The sequence below is a fragment of the Panthera uncia genome (assembly GCF_023721935.1).
Source record: "Panthera uncia isolate 11264 chromosome C1 unlocalized genomic scaffold, Puncia_PCG_1.0 HiC_scaffold_4, whole genome shotgun sequence".
Classification (NCBI taxonomy): domain Eukaryota; kingdom Metazoa; phylum Chordata; class Mammalia; order Carnivora; family Felidae; genus Panthera; species Panthera uncia.
Window position 1 is genome coordinate 9,986,263 of NW_026057585.1, and position 17,992 is coordinate 10,004,254.

General features: G+C 39.4%; 1 protein-coding gene across 3 annotated transcripts in view; it reads right to left on the reverse strand.

Annotated features, from left to right (window-relative positions):
* Nucleotides 1-593: 593 nt before the first annotated feature.
* Nucleotides 594-17,992, reverse strand: part of LRIG2 (leucine rich repeats and immunoglobulin like domains 2) — a 63,964-nt gene continuing 46,565 nt past the window's right edge. For all 3 annotated transcript variants that reach the window (XM_049618391.1, XM_049618393.1, XM_049618392.1), the window contains 6 exons: nt 14,324-14,644; nt 12,743-13,024; nt 10,811-11,260; nt 9,832-9,981; nt 7,898-8,188; nt 594-5,697 (listed from right to left, as the gene is read on the reverse strand). In XM_049618391.1, coding sequence (XP_049474348.1) covers nt 5,471-5,697; nt 7,898-8,188; nt 9,832-9,981; nt 10,811-11,260; nt 12,743-13,024; nt 14,324-14,644 — 1,721 coding nt within the window. In that variant the 3' untranslated portion in view covers nt 594-5,470. The remainder of the gene's footprint in view (nt 5,698-7,897; nt 8,189-9,831; nt 9,982-10,810; nt 11,261-12,742; nt 13,025-14,323; nt 14,645-17,992) is intronic.

Here is a 17,992-nt window from a genome sequence, read left to right on the forward strand (position 1 = left end):
GTGATCATCTCAAGCCAATTTCCTTAACTACAAAAAAATGGCAATTAAAATGATCTATCCAACCTACATTTTAGAGAAGCTTTGTGAGATTTGAACAGATGATGTCGGTGGAGCATGCCCCATAAAGTGCAGCAGAAGTGCACGATGGGTCCAGCCCTCAAGGAATAAATGAGGGGCTTCTGACAGTCTCAAAAGAAATAGCCCCTAACACAGTACAGTGAGGAAGCTGACCAGAAAACAGAGCTTCTTCAAGTATTTTGCTAATTTTGAATTCGAAAATGCTGCCTTCAAATCCTTCCTTGTGTAGGAACCATTCTTATTTTTTAATGAACTATGAAGTGTGTTTCCATTCTGCCAGGCATCGCTAGATGCCAGGGTGTACAACAGGAGGGAGGCAGAGAGCCCCGGCCCTTGGGCAGCTCATGGGTGCAGAGTGTTCCAGAGGCAGGCTCAAGAAAGTCTGTGACTCAAACACAGCAGAAATTAGAGAGGGGCAATAACTTGCACATCTATTTGGAGACCCTCTCAAAGGACCACAAACTGAAAAATGCACCATTTCCCTCCTATACTTCAGGCAAGAGAAGACCAGAAAATGATAATGTATTTTAGCTTTATTGAAGACATGTTACAGTAGACAAACAGGTAGACAAACAAACACATGCTTTATAAAATATACATTCTCATGTGTGAGAAAATATAAATAGATACTAGGAAAGGATCACACTGAACACCAACTTGGTTTTTAACTCTCTTTAGGTACATCTAGTACCAGGGCTACTTGGACCAATGTCCTTCGGTGGGATAAAGGGGGAAAAGGAGAGGGTAGAAATAGTCTTTCTATGGATCAAGAGGCCACTTTAAGCAGCCAAGAGATACTCCAAGAGCACTTGACCACCTGATGATCAATTTCTCTTTCAAGACAGTTACAGTTGATAAAAGATCACTTTACTCTTTGTATCTAAAAACAGGCTCAAATCAAGATGATTTTTCACCTTCACCCCACTCATTGGTGGAGATTATTAGGATTGCTAAGACACACTCAACACACAACCTTGAGGGAGCAGGTCCAAAGATTACTACACACACACACACACACACACACACACACACACACACACACACACACACTGACCTCTTATCACTCACAGAATCTCCAGATGATTCATGGGCTCAAGGGTGTTGTTTTGTAAAGAGCAGCTTATAATACATCTCTTAATTCAGAACCTGTTATTTTTGTCAACAAACCAGGCAGTTGTCCAAAAAAGAAAAAAAAAAAATTAAGGCTAACTGATGGTGGTTTAGACTGCACTCTAAACAAAAAAGTTCTAAGTTAGAAGCAGGAGGGAAAAACATCTGCCAGACTGGAAAGAGGCCATGTCACAGAAGAATGAGACATTCCTTACAGGTTGCCAAAAATCTCAGCACAACCTCGTAAGGCCCAACTGCTTCACAATTACCCCTGTAATCTGCACTGAGGAGCAAACTCAGAAATGGAGCACGTGGCATGAAATGGCAGTAAATTTACCTCTGTGGCTCCATTACCTTCTAGCATTTCTGTGGATATTAAAATTATTTTGGAAAAGGCCATAACACACTTGGGTAAAATACTGGGTGTGAACACCACAATTCCAACCCCATTCCAATCGGAGTCCTGCTGGTAAGAAGAAACAGGAATAAAATTAAAGAGTAAAAAGGACGGTTATAATATTATATAGACTTTTAAAGTTTTTATTATGGTAATGCCATTTGTGTTAGTAACTAGTTATAGATTTCTGCAGAAGAATAAGCCCAGAGTTTCATGATTTCAGCCATTAGCACAGAACAGGCTCCTTATGTCAACCCAAAACCAAAACTCTTTAGTTGAAAAAAATGTCTTTAGTGCTCTATACTTACTGTATATAAAAGACTTTGAAGGAAAAAGTTTTAAGACTGTCAGATTGCTTCTGGAAATTTCCAATGATAAAATTGAGAGAGATCTAACAGTCATCTCGCCCATATTCCCATTCTCAATGTAGAAATTTCTTCAATGCTACGAACTGATGATCATTTGGCTTCTGAGTGTACTTTTCCCACAAAACGCTGATTATTCCAATTACTGGATGAATTTGTTAGAGAATTAGTTAATATAGAATTACTGGCAAGTGTATACTGTACTTCCCTGTAACTTCTGCCCCACAGAATGGCGGCAGATACGACCCCAGTCCTCAGGAATAAAAATAGTGAATTTAATCCTATTTCATGGCAAAACTTTAAGTAATTAAAGACTTATCGCATCTCCCATCTCTTAGGAAAATGGGTAAGAGTCTAAGTTGCTTAATATCTTAATGTTCCTTTTACAACCCACCAACAGGCAGTGTGAAGGCAACTCTTTTTAAATATTAAAGTTACCTTTCAGAAAAATACACATAAAACACTCTGAGATGGCACATTAGAGGGTTTCTGATACTTTGTATCCCATAGAGTAACTTGCACACTAGGGAAAGCACTTTAGAAGCTGCTGAATGACAGAAAGCCAATGGCTTAGGTGTAGACCATGTGCCAGGAAGGCATGGAGTTAAAGATGCTATTTCTTCTTCCAGATAGACTTAAAGAATCAGTCTAAGAGGGGCACAAATTAAGAGGACTTAGGCATCCCTACTGATACAGGGTGATAACTGGGTGAGGGGCAAGAGAGTATTTCTCTCCGCATTTTGACTTGCTTGGCTTTGCAACATCCCTGATTCAAGAGGCATTAGGCAGACCTTACATGCTGGGAGGAAACACTGATGAGCCACTAACCCTGTCTACGGGTAAGGGTTAAATCATTTCTTGGTCAAAAGCATATGTAGTAATGAAAAATTTCAGGAATTTCTTTTCCTAAGATTAGAATTTATTAAATTTATTATTATTTTTTAAGACCATGGGTAAGGCTCTTGATATTTAAACAAATTCTTGACTCATTTTTTTTTTTTTTGGTTATTTAGGCAAGCTAGGAGTATCTAGGAGGACATCTCAGCTGTTTGAGGTGATGTAAGGGTGAACCTGGCCGTTCAGGAGACCAGACCAGTCCTAGAAGTAGTAGGACCACTGCCAGGGCAGAGGCAGCGCTCTTGTCTTCGAAGTTTTCTAGAACACTGGTTTGCAGCCTGTTTGTTGGCCCTATCACCCTTAACAGTCTTGCTATAACTACACCTTTACACTCAAGAAAGTCTGCCAGATTCTGAGTGGGAGTTCAGGGTAGTGACAGGGTAACCTTGAATACACTGGAAAGGTGAGGGAGTCACGAACTAGCCACAAATCAGCCACAGTGCGGCCTCAACGGACTCTGATGCTGTGGTGTGCTGGGGCACTAGCCTTCAGAGCTGCTGCTCGAGAGGGCAGTTGGTGGCTTCCATCGAGTCAAGACTCTTTGTTTGCTGAGACTGGTTCAAAGCAGAGTGATTCCTCTAGTTGTGAGTATTTCTTACGCTGTCACCCCTGCTATGGAGGAAGGGAGTCTGGCTCAAGTCAGAGGAAGCAGCACCACCCGTTACTCTAACAAACGTCCCATGAAAGCAGCTTTTTATTGGAGTAGCCTAATCCTCCTTGGCTCCTGGAGGGATCACAGATTCACAGGACGTTACAGCTGGAAAGGGCTTTGGACTAGCTAGCAGAATGCCCTCATTTCATAAGCAAGAAAATCAGGCTGGAAGTGAAGAGACTCGCCTCCGACTGCACAGCCAGTAAGGAGCAGAGCTGGGAACAAAATCCAGGTCCTGACTCTAAGTCAGTCCCGTACAGACCACAGTGCACGCTGGTAAGGAAGAAGAGGAGTCACAAACTGGAAGGAGAGAAAAATGGTGATATTTAAGAAGTTCAAAGTAAAAATGAACAGAGGTTGACAGTTTAAAAAGGAAAGAGAGAAAGGCTTGGCAGGAGAAACAGCTAAAGAGGTGCTGCTGTCTATGGGAGAAAAAAACTGAGGATTGAAAACCAGTGTGCAATTCAACTTTCTGGCAAAAAGCGAAGATATTATGTGAGTTTAGAACCCTTGAAATGCGCAGTAACTTAGAAACAGAGATTTGCATTTCAGTGATGGAAGTTATCCAGGATGTAACTAGTGCTCACTAGGTTTAGAGGACAGGATCTGACAGCCTAGGTAAGAAAATCTGAAAGCACAGACAAAAAAAGAACTTTGGTCCATTACATTCCATTAGAGTGTGAAGACCTTTGTTCACAGAAAGTTTTTTGCTATCACAGAAATTCAAGAGAACTTTTTGGCTTAAATAATCACTTGTACAAAACAAGGACCACTCTAAAGCTTTATAGTATAAGAATCTGTGCACATTCAATGACTCCCAAAAGCACTCTTCCCTTCTTAAGATATACTGTGCATTGGTAGAAGAGATATTATTTAAAAAAAACAAACAAATAGAAAAGAAGCAATCTTTGGTTTCCTCGTCAACAACGTACTTTGCTGAAAGAAGATATTCCCAAAAGAAAATTTCCTTTGTCTATGTGCACACAGCTATAACAAGACTGCTAGTCTTTTGAGTCTTTTTATGCTTAGAAAGGTAGTATTACCCGGCACTCGTAAATAGATGGCAAATGACTAGACGTATGAACTTTTAGGTATGAAGAAAGTGGTTAATTACACCAAGATTGTGTTTGTGTGTATGCAATCACTAGGTACCCTGCCTCTGTACATATACTTCTTAACAAATACAGTTTTAAAACTTTAAGCAAAGTCTTTAGGTTCACTAAACCGAGTTATACAAAATCTGTGGTCTGAGAAGCTGCTGTCAATATTATAACTGGATATTATATATAATTTTGGCATATCAAAAATATTTACAATACAGCCAACACATATGGTCAATGAATACAAAAATTATTTATAAATGCACATGTATTTACAATAAGATCCCTGGGCGATAGGGACAAAAAAAAAAAAAAAAAAAAGATTCACAAGAATACAACACCCACTGACATGGTAACAGTTGGTCATGCCTGGGATTCTTATCAAAGACCTTGAATATCAAAGCCCAATCTCAACTATATGCTTAAAACCACTGAAGAATCCCAGACACACTTCCCAGAGGGCTCCAAAGTTATTTGTATTCCTTGGAAGACAAAACAGAACAGTGATGTTTTCTTAGAATCATTCCGCAGGTTGAGACAATCCAGCATGTTAAGCAGCAATGAGACTCTTCCTAATAGGCAATGCACAGCTGGGCACATCCCTGTGGAACCATCAGGAGGCACATCTGTCCTGTATTTTCCTCTGCCCGTGCTGCATGTGTTTTATTAGATGTACCCATTTCTGTCAGCCATTACCCCTTCTTCATCAGGTATAAGCCCAAACAAATGCCCGGCCCACCTTGGTGTGGTCAGATGTAACTGCAGATAGGGAAAGCAAATGCTGACTTCGGGGTTTCTTCTGAACTCTGAGGTAGTAAATACAAAATTAATTACCTTGAGTCTTTGCCCAGATTTCATCCTGGAGTGGGTTTCATGTGCCCTCACAACCGTCTTGAATGTTCCGAGTCCTACTAAAGTCAAAAGCGTGGTCGTGCAACCTGTGACAGGGCATGGAGGATGTGGAACAATCTGGACCACTCTCCGCCAGACCCTCGCTCTGATGGAGTTGCGGTGACTCAATTACCAGCTGCTGGGAAAAGGGAGGATGAGGCAGGCCTCGTTCTTTGCTTGCGCTCCACAGAGGCCGCTGCAATGTTTCTGACAATGAAAGACAATAATCAGTGGCAAATGGAAGTTCAAAACGAATGGTCTAAAACTTAATTTTCTTCTATCCAAATCCTCCAAAAAAAGATGCTCAATATTCCTGAATAAGGACACTGAGAGCAAATGTATACTTGCCGTCTTCTTGGCAACAATTAATAAAAGAAAACAAAATAGAAACGGGAACCATGGTCTTTCAAGCCCTTCTACCCAACAAACTTCACCAATTATTTACTGAAACCAGGAGCTATGTCCTCTCCTTTCATCTATTATTAGTGGTTCTGCTGCTACAAAAATTTAAAAATAAAATGCTTTAGACACATGGAAACAGACTAAAATAGCATCCATATTGTCGTGAAAGTTGCATGACACACAGACAAAAATCGCTCATTCAATGCAGCCATTACATCTTTAAATAACAAATGTCCATGTTAAAAAAAATTCTTTTAAAAATAAACAACCACTTCCCTCCAGCTTCTAGCATGCCAATAATTCTAACAACAAAATAATAACCCAAAGCAGCAATTTTAAATCAGATTATCTGTACTTTGTGGTTTCAAAAATACGCATTTCTCATTCACCTTATCTACTGCAGTGGTGAACTCTTTCCCCAAATATCAGTTGCTGAAAGTTATATTAACTTCATGGGGATGCATTTTGGAAAAAGTTAGCCAAACATTCTGTAAACAAACACTCAGAAATAAAAACAAACCCCAACGGAAAAGTAGACCAGCACAGGGGTTTTTAAGCTTTAATATGCATACAAATAACCTGGGGATCTTGTTAAAATAAAGACTCTGGTTCACTGGGTCTGGGGTGGGAACCTCGGTCTGCATTTCTAAAAGCTCCTAGGTGATGCCGAAGCTGACACCACACTTTGAGTGGGAAGGAGCTAGAACACCCCACTTAGGAATGAGCAGGGCACCAGAGCATTCATTTGCACACTTCCTCACTTACAGACCAGCTTAACAATAAGATGTCCCCAAAGTTAGGAAAAAGATGCACTGCATTTTTGCTTTTACTAAAATTTTTTCGTATGTGTGTACCTCTTTCAAGACACAGGAACATGGATTTACTGTTGGCACACTTCTAACATGGGCACTGAACTTCAGTGACAATATACTTTTCTCTGACTTGTATTCTCTTTAGAAATCTTTGGAGAGGGTTTCTTAATTAATTATTATATATTTATTCAAAATTCAGGGGCTCCTGGGTGGCTCAGTCGGTTAAGCGTCCTACTCTTGACTTTGGCTCAGGTCATGATCTCCTGGTTTGTGAGATCGAGACTTGCTTCAGGCTCTGTGCTGACAATGCAGAGCCTGCTTGAGATTCTTTCTCTCCCTCTCTCTGCCACGCCCTTCCCTCTCAAAATAAATAAACAAACTTAAGAAAAAATGTACTGCTAAAAATAAGAACTTAAATAAAAAAAAAAAAAAAGAACAGAGCATGTATCTTAGAAGTCCCATGTCAGATCATTTACTCCCACCAGACCCACCACCCCAGGATGCACCTATAGTCCTCCCCCTCCCCAATTTCCTGTGCCCTTCCATTTCAGGTTGACAAGAGGGTGACAGCTGATGAAAAGCCTGGAGGGACAGGAAGACATGCTAAGGAGTGCCCTTCATGGTCTAGAAAGAGTTGTCAGCAAATGCCTCATCTGCACAATGTAACATATACTTCTTTTCCCAGGCCATGTGGGCCAGCAGACACTATCCCAAAACTGCCTCCTCACTTATGGCCCTGGATCGTAACACCCCACAGCACCAGCTAAGTGATCCTGGCATTCGATGTTTACCTGAGAGAACAGTGACCAAAACATTTTTAAATCTTCTCCATAAAAACCTCCACCGAACTATGCCCAGATTATATCCTTAGCATTTCCAATCTCCATTATTTACATAAGGATGGAAGAAACAATTAACACCCATATGACACCTTTTAGAAGCTTTCTCTGTACGGCTTCTGAAGCTTTAGGAGTGTGACCTTGATACTCCCACAAAAGCTGTTTCCACCCTACAGATACAGACTTCTTTGTAACCCTTATCTCTAAAAATCTCTGGCTCCAGTTTACACCAGCTAATAGTAGCTCATTACTACATTATACCAATTGGCTTGCTTCCTGTCAAATCAGAAGGAAAAATCAAGTAGGGGAGGGTAAAAACAAAGCAAAATAAACAAAAAACGCTGTGCCCTTTACCACTGTTCGTCTGTGTGGAGGGAAGTTTCTTCTCATTTATCCTCTCATGGTTGGCGGGAAAGGCGGCCAACTCTCTGTCTGCTGATGACACCAGGCTCTCCAAGATAGGGGCATCTTGGGGAGCATGTGCCAAATATGTTTCTTTGGGCATCTGGACCATGAGGCCGGACAGCGTGTGATCCAGAACATCCTCCTCGGCAATATAGGTGTACGGACAGTATTCTCGGGTCCTGGAGTAGATGTTGGCATTGTCGTAACAATCAGAGCAAATAACCCGGGTGCCAGTGCCACCTGATGACAACAAAGGAAAGAATCCTTCAGTTAAGGAATCAGCTTTGCCAATTACCAGTTTCCTTCACCAGCCGCCATCATTATCATCATAGTTGGCACTGATTCAGCACTTATTCAATAAACCGTTTCACGGTCTTTCTGTGAATTAACTAATTTAATCCTCACAACCTCCCTATGAGGTAGGTACTATGGTTATCCCCATTTAACAGATGGGGTAACTGTAACACAGAGAAATGAGGTAACTTGCTCATAGATGCCTCCACCTTGTTATGGTAAGGAGGTGAAATCTGAACTCAGGCACTCTGGCTCCAGAGCCCATGCTCTTGAATGCTAGGTTAAACCATCTCTGTCCAGCCTGTACAGGTCAGGCCCAAATCAAGGGCCAAGATAAGGCAGCACTGTGCTATAAGTCACATGTTTGAGTTAAGCAAACTAAAGCAGAGAACAAGGAGTTATGATAACTTCACAAAAACCCGCATCCCTTTTGTGCCATCAGGGAGTTAAGCAACACTCATTACTAAAAGTACCCCTCGAGAAGGCCTCTGATGGTCAAGAGTCCTGCCTGATACACACGTGTTTGGCAGAAGTAAAGTTTAATAATGAGCTCCCTGGCCAGTTATGTGTTTTGAAAACTGATGAAAGACAGGAAAGAGAGAGAGAAATAAAGAACAAGTAATTGTTCTTGACCAGGCAACAGTGTTAGAACTGGAAGAGACCTAGAAGTAATTTAGTTTAGCCCAGAAAGCAGTGTTATTGCCCACCAATTTCAAAGAGTAGAGACATTTAAAGATGCTTTTAAGTGCTAGCAGTAGCCCCCTTTCCATGGAAAGCCAAAATAAAATCCAATTTATCGATTAAACCGAGAAATTCTGTTAACCCTTGGCCTAAACAATCTCTGTACAAATAGAATAGGCCTTTCATTTGAACAATACTTGAAGAACTACACAGATTTGTTGAAAGGATCTATGAAAATCTTGAGAGAAGTGCTTTATAAGACATTGCTCATTTATTTTAAAAATGAGAAAGTTACAAAGCTCAGATTTAAGTAACTTGTTTGTGGTCCCAGAGCTGGAAAGAGAAACTAGGAATCAAACCCAATTCCTCTATCCCTTAATTCATCTCCCTGAGCTCTGTCACTCCCTGCAGGAAGGGTGGAGCGAGGGAGAGTAGTAGTATTGAGAAGTGGGATTCATTTAACTAGGGAACATGTTGTATCTCTCTGCTGTTCTCCAACATATGCTGATAATCATCACTGCCCTTCAAACTTTAGTATCAACCTGCCAGCAGGAGACCCAAACCTCCCTGGATATGGTCTGAAGAGTGCTCATGCCTTAAAGGATCAGACACCCGAGAAAAGTTTCTAGAGCATCTCCTACTTTGGTTTGGGAGCCTTTGCTGTGTGCACCAATCCCTTGATTTGGGATGTGTTTCTCCTTTCTGTCAGATGGTTTTCTTCTCTGTTAAGATTTCCATCCAATCAATTTCCAGTCAATTTCCATCCTATTTTGCATGCAGCCAAATGTTTTCCGTGAGTATCTTACTTTTAAAATGTTGCCTCAGGTTAATGGGGAAAACGGTACACTGAAAACTAAACTCAACAGAATAAGCTGAAATTGTAAGCATATACAACAAAGTGTCATTACCATCAGTGCCTTTGTGTAAATATCCATTGGTGGGAGGCATAAGTTGCTGATGACTGCCTGCCTCAGAGTTACTGTAGCCTTCCTGTGGCTCCGACAGTGTTCCTTGGGAAGACAAGTAGCTGGGAATGTCTGCAGGCAGATTAAGCTCCTCTGTAAAAGAGACATCTATAACTCTCAAATAAAGTTAGGTGACTAAAGCCAACACTCAGAAGACATTGTGCAAATGTGTTCTACTTTGATACTCTTGGCCAAGAAAATGCTATGTACCTAGGAACTCGACAGCTCTTAGAATTTTCCCCTAAACTATTTCTCACTAAAATTCTTTTCAAAGCTTCATTTTAAGGGGTGCCTTGGTGGCTCAGTCAATTAAGCATCCTACTCCTGATTTCAGCTCAAGTCATGAGATCACAGTTCGTGGGATTGAGCCCTACGTTGGGCTATGCACTGAGAGTGCAGAGCCTGCATGGGATTCTCTCTCTCTGCCCCTTCCCCGCTCATGTGTGCATGCGTTCTCTCTCTCAAAATAAATAAACATTAAAAAAAAAAAAGTATTACTAAAAGAAGCAGAACCTGAAGTCTGAAATCTTATCCATAGGCAAACTCTCACCATCTATCTGACTGACCTGTTCTCTTTCAGGATTTCCGGGGGAGGGCTATGAAAGGCTGATCCCAGTCATAAGAGCTCCACTCTTTCCCAAAGGGAAGCTATGATGGAAATGAGCCCTTGGCATTAAAGAAAGAAGGTGTACCTGTAATGTGTTTATGAGAGCAAAGTCTTGGGGGAGTATCTACAAATTCTTAAAATTATTAATCAGAAAGGTTCTATTATATGGAGGAAGTAGGACACTTTAAGAAAGAAACTCTTCCTTCTACCACATGTAAAGTATCAAAGCTCCATAGCTTTTTATATTTTACGACAAATCCTACATTATGTTCCTGACTCAAGTACAAGCCATTGGTGTTAACTGGTACCACTCACCTGTGTTTGTGATACTATAGTCTTCATTCTTCCTTCTCATGTGGTAAATAACAATGACCCAGATCAAAGAGGTGCCCACAACACAGCAGACCACAACAATGATGACAATGCCAACTGTGGTCCAGCCATCATCTTCATGCCCAATGCTACTCTGGGAAGAGTCGCAATTGGGGGATGAAATGACATTGAGGTAAATGTGACCACGTTCTGTTCCAAGGGTGTTAGACATGATGCAGGTATATTTTCCAGCATCTTCCAGGCCAGCATCTACAATGATGAGAAGCTGGTTGGCTGCAGCAAAGAAGTGCCGTTCTGTCACCAGCAGTGGCCCATCATCTTTGGTCCAGTTGAGGCGAGGAGCAGGACTTCCTCCCGCTATGCACTGTAATACCGCAGTTTCACCTCGGGTTACTGTCTTGTCCTCCAGGGGTCTGATAAATGAGGGTGTCTCTTACAGAAAGATGTACAAAAGAATCATGTTAAACAATTTTATTTATTGATTTCTACTGAATTAGACAAATGAGGTGTTAATGAAGTAAGTAAGCACTTTCATATGCCCGTAGGAGGATTGAAGTTTGTGTTCCAGAAAAGCAAAAGCCTCAAAAATCACTAATTCTACCTTGGGCAAGCTATCCTAAGCAAGGAAGTCAAAGATTTATACACAAAGATGTTTATTATGAAATTGGTGCAATTTTTAAACATAAAAGAAAGAGATCTTTTTAAAAAAAAAAATTTTTTTTTAATGTTTATTTTTGAGAGAGAGAGAGAGACAGAGTGTGAGCTGGGGAGGGGCAGAGAGACAGGGAGACACAGAATCTGAAGCAGGCTCCATGCAGGCTCTGAGCTGTCAGCACAGAGCCTGATGTGGGGCTTGAACTCACAAACTGTGAGATCATGATCCGAGCCAAGGTCGGACGCTCAACCGACTGAGCCACCCAGGTGCCCCAAAAGAAAAAGATCTTTAAATCTAGCGGGAAAATGAGTGAGTATAGTACAGCCACATGGTATTTTTTCAAGACTTAATGACAGAGTAACCCTTCTGACACAATATTTAAGAGGAAAGAAGTAGGTATACATAACTACGTGAAAATGTATTTAAAAAAAAAAAAAAAAAAAAAGGTCCAGAACACGCCAAAATCTTTAACAGTGTTTTGGTGACTTTCCCTTTTTCTAATCTTCTGTATATTCTAAATTTTTAAAACAACAAACTTATTTTTCTGATTATGCAAGTAAATAACACAAAGCAACAAACTTAAAAAAAAACTAACATCTAGGGGAATAGAGAACTAGAAAGCAGACTCTGCCTTTGATTTGAGTCCCATGAAGAAAAGTATTCTCATGAGGAAAAAAAAAAACAGGCTTGTCAAGGGAACTCTTTAGGGAAAAGACACTTTACCAGAACACAGGAAGAAGAGGGACACAATGGAAGGAAAACAGGACATCTAACCAAAAGACAGGTCATTTTTGGTGCATTTAATTAAAAAAAAAAAAAAATGAACTAAGGGATGCATTGTATGTTAGCTAACTTGACATTATATTAAAAAATAATAAAATATGGGAAAAACAATTACATTGCCCTGAGTTCACTATGAAGCAGTATAAAACAACTGCCAACTCACTGCTGAACAGGTAAAAAAACATATACATGAAGTAGAAACCTTCCAGAGGGACAGGATAAAGGGATCTGAATTTTCAATTCATGTGATGAAGATCTCTAATTCTGCCCTCATTACTTTCGCAGATTTCAGTTATCTGATCCACAGATATCCTAGGCTGACATAACCCCATGTGTATTGGCAAAATACAGTGACAGAGATACAAGGATCACAATTAAAATCTGAAACTTAGACTTTTTTTCACCATTAAGATCAGAGCAGGCCCCCTATAAAAAGGTTCCAAGCAAAGCAGGGAACCACAGGGCAGCACACATACCCAATACTGTGAGTGAGGCATTTGCTGAGAGGCCTCCTGCTCTGTTTTGTGCCATGCAGCTATAGATTCCCATGTCTTCTATTTTCACGTTGGCAATGAAGAAGACGTCATCTTCGGGCATGACATGCATGCGCCTTTCTCGAGCCGCAGGAAAATCAGTACCACCATCTTTCTGCCAGGAAATCTGAGGTGCAGGGTGCCCCTCTGCAGCACACTCTAATCTGGCCATGGCACCAGTGCGAATGGTTAGATCCATTGGAGTTTTTAGGAAAGATGGCATCTCTGTTCCAAGAAAAGATTACCGAAAAAAGTGGGTGGGTGGGGAAATACACATACACATATTTACATACACACATAAATGAGACAATCTGTTAGGCACAATATCAACTGTTGTAAATACTCTATTTCTTTGAGAAGACATGCTCTCTGGATGAACAGTAAATACAAGTTCAGAGGGTATCTCTTCTCCCAAAACCTCAGAATACTTGGAGTACAGTGATGACTAAATTCTTCCAGAATGCATGCCACATCCACCTGATGTCTCTGATGGGGACAAGGAAGGCAGAAGGCCACAAACCTTTCTGGGCTCCATATTTTAGAACTCACTATTTGCTACGCTTACTTAAGATACTAAATGGTGCTTTCCAAACTAACATCTACAAAGCTGGCATGGCAAATGCATGATAAAAAAAAATTTATGCTTTCAAAAATCTCATAAAACAACACAGAAGTAACACACAAATACATCCTGGGGCACCTCAGGTGGTTAAGTGTTCAACTTTGGCTCAGGTCACGATCTCACAGTTTGTGAGTTCGAGCCTCACGTCAAGCTCTGTGCTAACAGCTCAGAGCCTGGAACCTGCTTCAGATGGATTCTGTGTCTCCCTCTCTCTCTGCCCCTCCCCGGCTCGCATTCTGTCTCTCTCTCTCAAAATCAAACTTTAAAAAAAAATTTTTTTTAAATCTTTAGGAAAAAAAAAAAAGAGAAAGACACAAATACATCTTTTGGTTGTACAAAACCCAAAATATTTTAATTATTCAATCTGATAGGGGATAGATTAAACTATTTTGGAGAGGTTTTATTTTCTTTAATTAATTAATTAATTTATTTATTTTTAAAACCACAGTGAAAAAGAGCATTAATTTAAAAAATGATTCTGTGTGACTATACTCAGACAATGATAATGATACTGTACCTAGAAATGCCCTAAATACTCCCAATTATTAGAAAGCCCTGTGAACAGTGTCAGGAATAAATTTCATAATTTTCAGAGCCAAATTATGGTTCTAGAAAGAATAGAGAATTTCCAAAGAATTTTTTCAAAAGCGTAAATAACAATAAATGTAGCCTATTTCCTGGGGCCATGGAATTGCCCCTTATCCTCAACCAAAGAGCAGTTAGGGACAGTAAGTAGGCAAAATGGTAATCCAGTTTATATATTATCACAACCCTAAAGACAAAACAGTAAAATACCCCCCTTAAGTGTCAGGTTTAGCCTCATTTTCTTGGTTAGGTGGTTCAAAAACTGAACATGAAAAACCCTTCTAACTATAAAACTATCAGGGAGCAGAATTCCTTACCATTCACAGTCAGCTTGGCTTTAAGAGAATAATTAGAACCAAAGTGGTTAGTAACAATGCACTGATATTTTCCTTCATCTGTGAAATTCACGTTGAAAAGATGTAGGACACTCGTATACTCCAGAGCTTCTCCAGCTTGCTGCTGATAACGAACAAAATTCTCAACATCGACATCATACAAGATTTCACTGTCTTTGCGCCACACAGTAGACGTGGGCGAATCGCTGCTGCTCACTGCAGTGCATGTCAGAGTCGCATTCGTGCCTCTTAGAGCAACTGTAGTTTCAGGATGCATTCTTATTTGTGGCTTGAGAAAATCATCTAAGAGAAAAAAAATGGGGCAGGAGCCAAGTCACTTATTTATTTTTGCTTCCACAGCTTTTGAAACAAATAATGTAAAATTGTGCGTTCTGTTTACAAAATGGCATATTAAGACAGAGACTACAGAGCTAGCATCCAATTCTTTGGTTTAAGGATGAGGAAAATGAGGCCCAGAGGGTCAAACAACTTATTCAGAGACATGTGCTGAACCGGAACCCAGGTTTTCAGACTTTAGGGTTTAGCACCACTTTCTACTATCCCTTACAGTCACGTATGCTTAGAATGTCCTTCCTTAAGTATTACCAGTTACAGGGAAAAAAGAAAAACCCAGATTCAAATTTCAAGACAAGTTCTAATCCTATTAGCTCTTGTGTGTACACAGAGCTTACATATAAAAATATGTATATAACAACACTCATTCTTTTCCGTGCCAATACAGAAAATAGGGATTATGATTCTATTATATTTTATGGGGAGTAACAACCATAATATACTTTGTATGTGGGTAACTCTCACCTAAAATAGTGAGAAATATCAAACATGTTAAATGTCCAACTGAAGACTGGCTTAGGACTGGCTAATATACTACGATTCATAAATAATATGTCATTAATATGTAAAAAAAAAATAAGCATTTTGTGGGCCTGAACTTCCAAGTGTCCTCAGTATCTTTAAGGAGATTATAAAAACAGATCTGGCCATACATGGGTATCTAAATGATCAGATACTAGAGACATGCAACACAAACACACTGATCTAAAAGTTCTGCTGCCAAGGCTAAGAATCAGTTATTCCACTTTAAACGAAATGTAAGTGTAAAGGAAAAATGTCCAAGCTTGAGAAAAGAACAATATAGATATATACTTGAAATTATGAGTGTCAGAATCATGACAACTTTTCCATGACTGTCCGCCTTTCCCCTCCAAAAAATGCCAACACCTTAGTCTTAAGAAACTACATGAAAAACAGGAACAACATGAACCTGGTATATTCATACATTGCTGGTGACAACCTAAACAAGTGCTATCTTTCTGTAAAATACCTGGTAGCACTTTTTAAGATCTACTTTAAAAAAAATCATTACTTTTTTGTTTCAGGAATCTTACTACTGGAAATTTATTTTAAGGTTAACAACTCCCTAAAAGTGAAGGCCTACATTCATAAAGATGCTATTATACTGACATTAAAAATGATCACTGAAGAACACAAGAAAGGAAAAAAACTACTTATGATATACTAAGTCAAAGAACACAAAATTTAACCTACGATTAACAACAATATAAAAATTTTAGAGAAGAACACAGAGAAATGGAAATGGATATGCTAGTGAGAAAGCATTCTGGTTTAATTTCTTTTTTTTTACTTTTGTTATTAAGATAGTGTGTACTATGCATCTTTTCTGACCACAACGCTATGAAATTAGAAATCAACCACAAGAAAAAATCTGGAAAGAGCACAATACATGGGGGTTAAATAACATGCCATTAAAACAACGAATGGGGGGCACCTGGGTGGCTCAGTCGGTTGAGCATCCAACTCCAGATTTCAGCTCAGGTCATGATCCCAGGGTCATGGGATTGAGCCCCGTGCCAGGCTCCACGCTGAGCATGGAGCCTGCTTAGGAATCAATCTCTCTCTCTCTCCCCCCTTCTCTCTGTCCCTCTCCCCCTGTCTCCCACTTGTGCTTTCTCTAAAATTAAAAGAAACAAAGACAAAACAAAACAAAAACAATGAATGTGTCAGGCCACATGGCTGGCTCAGTTGTAGAGCATGCAACTCTTGGTCTCAGGGTCGTTAAGTTTTAGCCCCACCCTGCATGTAGAGATTACTTAAAAATAAAATCTTTCAACAAATAAATGAATGAATGAATGAATGAATGAGTTAACGAAGAAATAAAAAATTACATGAAAACAAATGAAAATGAAAACACAAGCGTCCAAAATCTTTGGGATGCAGCAAAAGTGGTTCTAAGAGGGAAGTTTATAGCAATACAAGCCTACCTCAAGAAGCAAGAAAAATTTCAAACAAACAACCTAACCTTACATCTAAAGGAACTAGAAAAAGAAGAAAACCAAAACCTAGCAAAAGGAAGGAAACAGTGCCGATTAGAGCAGAAATAAATGACATACAAACTAAAAAAACAATAGAACAGATCAATGAAACCAGGAGCTGGTTCTTTGAAAACCAATAAATTGATAAACCTCTAGGCAAGACTCATTAAAAAAAAGAAGACCCAAATAAACAAAATTACTAATTAAATAGGAGAAATAACAATCAACACCACAGAAATACAAATAACTGTAAAAGAGTATTATGAAAACCCGTATACCAACAAATTAGATAACTTAGAAGAAATAGATAAATTTCCAGAAATATACAATCTACCAAAACCAAAGCAGGAAGAAATACAAAATTTGTACAGACTAATTATCAGCAATGAAATTGAATCAATAATCAAAAACCTCCCCAAAAACAAAAGTGCAGGACTAGACAGCCTCACAGATGAATTGTAGCAAGCATTTAAAGAGGGGTTAATACCTATCTTTCTCAAACTATTCCAAAAAATACAAGAGGAAGGAAAACTTCCAAATTCATTCTACAAGGCCAGTATCACCCTGATACCAAGTAAAGACACTATAAAAAAAGAGAACTACAGACCACTATCTCTCATGAATATAGATGTAGAAATCCTCAACAGAATATTAGCAAACCAAATCCAAGAATATATTTTAAAAAATCATATACCACAACCAAGAGGGATTTATTCCTGGGATGCAAGGATGGTTTAATATTCACAAAACAATCAATGTGATGCATGACATCAATAAGAGAAAGGAAAGCAATCATATGATCATTTTAATAGATGCAGAAAAACCATTTGACAAAGTACAACATCCATTCATGAAAAAAACCCTCTGTAAAGTAGGTTTAGAGGGAATATATCTCAACATAATAAAAACCTTATATGAAAAACCCCACTCAGCATCATACTCAATGGTGAAAAAGTAGAAGCTTTTCCCCCAAGGTCAGGAACAAGACACGGACGTCCACTCTCACCACTTTTATTCAACAGACTACTGGAAGTCCTAGCCACGGTAATCAGACAATATAGAGAAGTAAAAGGCATCCAAATTGGTAAGGAAGAAGTAAAACTTTCACTATTTGTGGATGACATGATACTACACATAGAAAACCCTAAGGACTCAACCAAAAAACTACTAGAACTGAAAAATGAATTCAGTAAGTTTGCAGGATACAAAACCAATGTACAGATATCTGTTCCATTCCTATACACTAATAATGAAGCAGCAGAAAGTGAAATTAAGAAAACAATCTCATTTACTATTG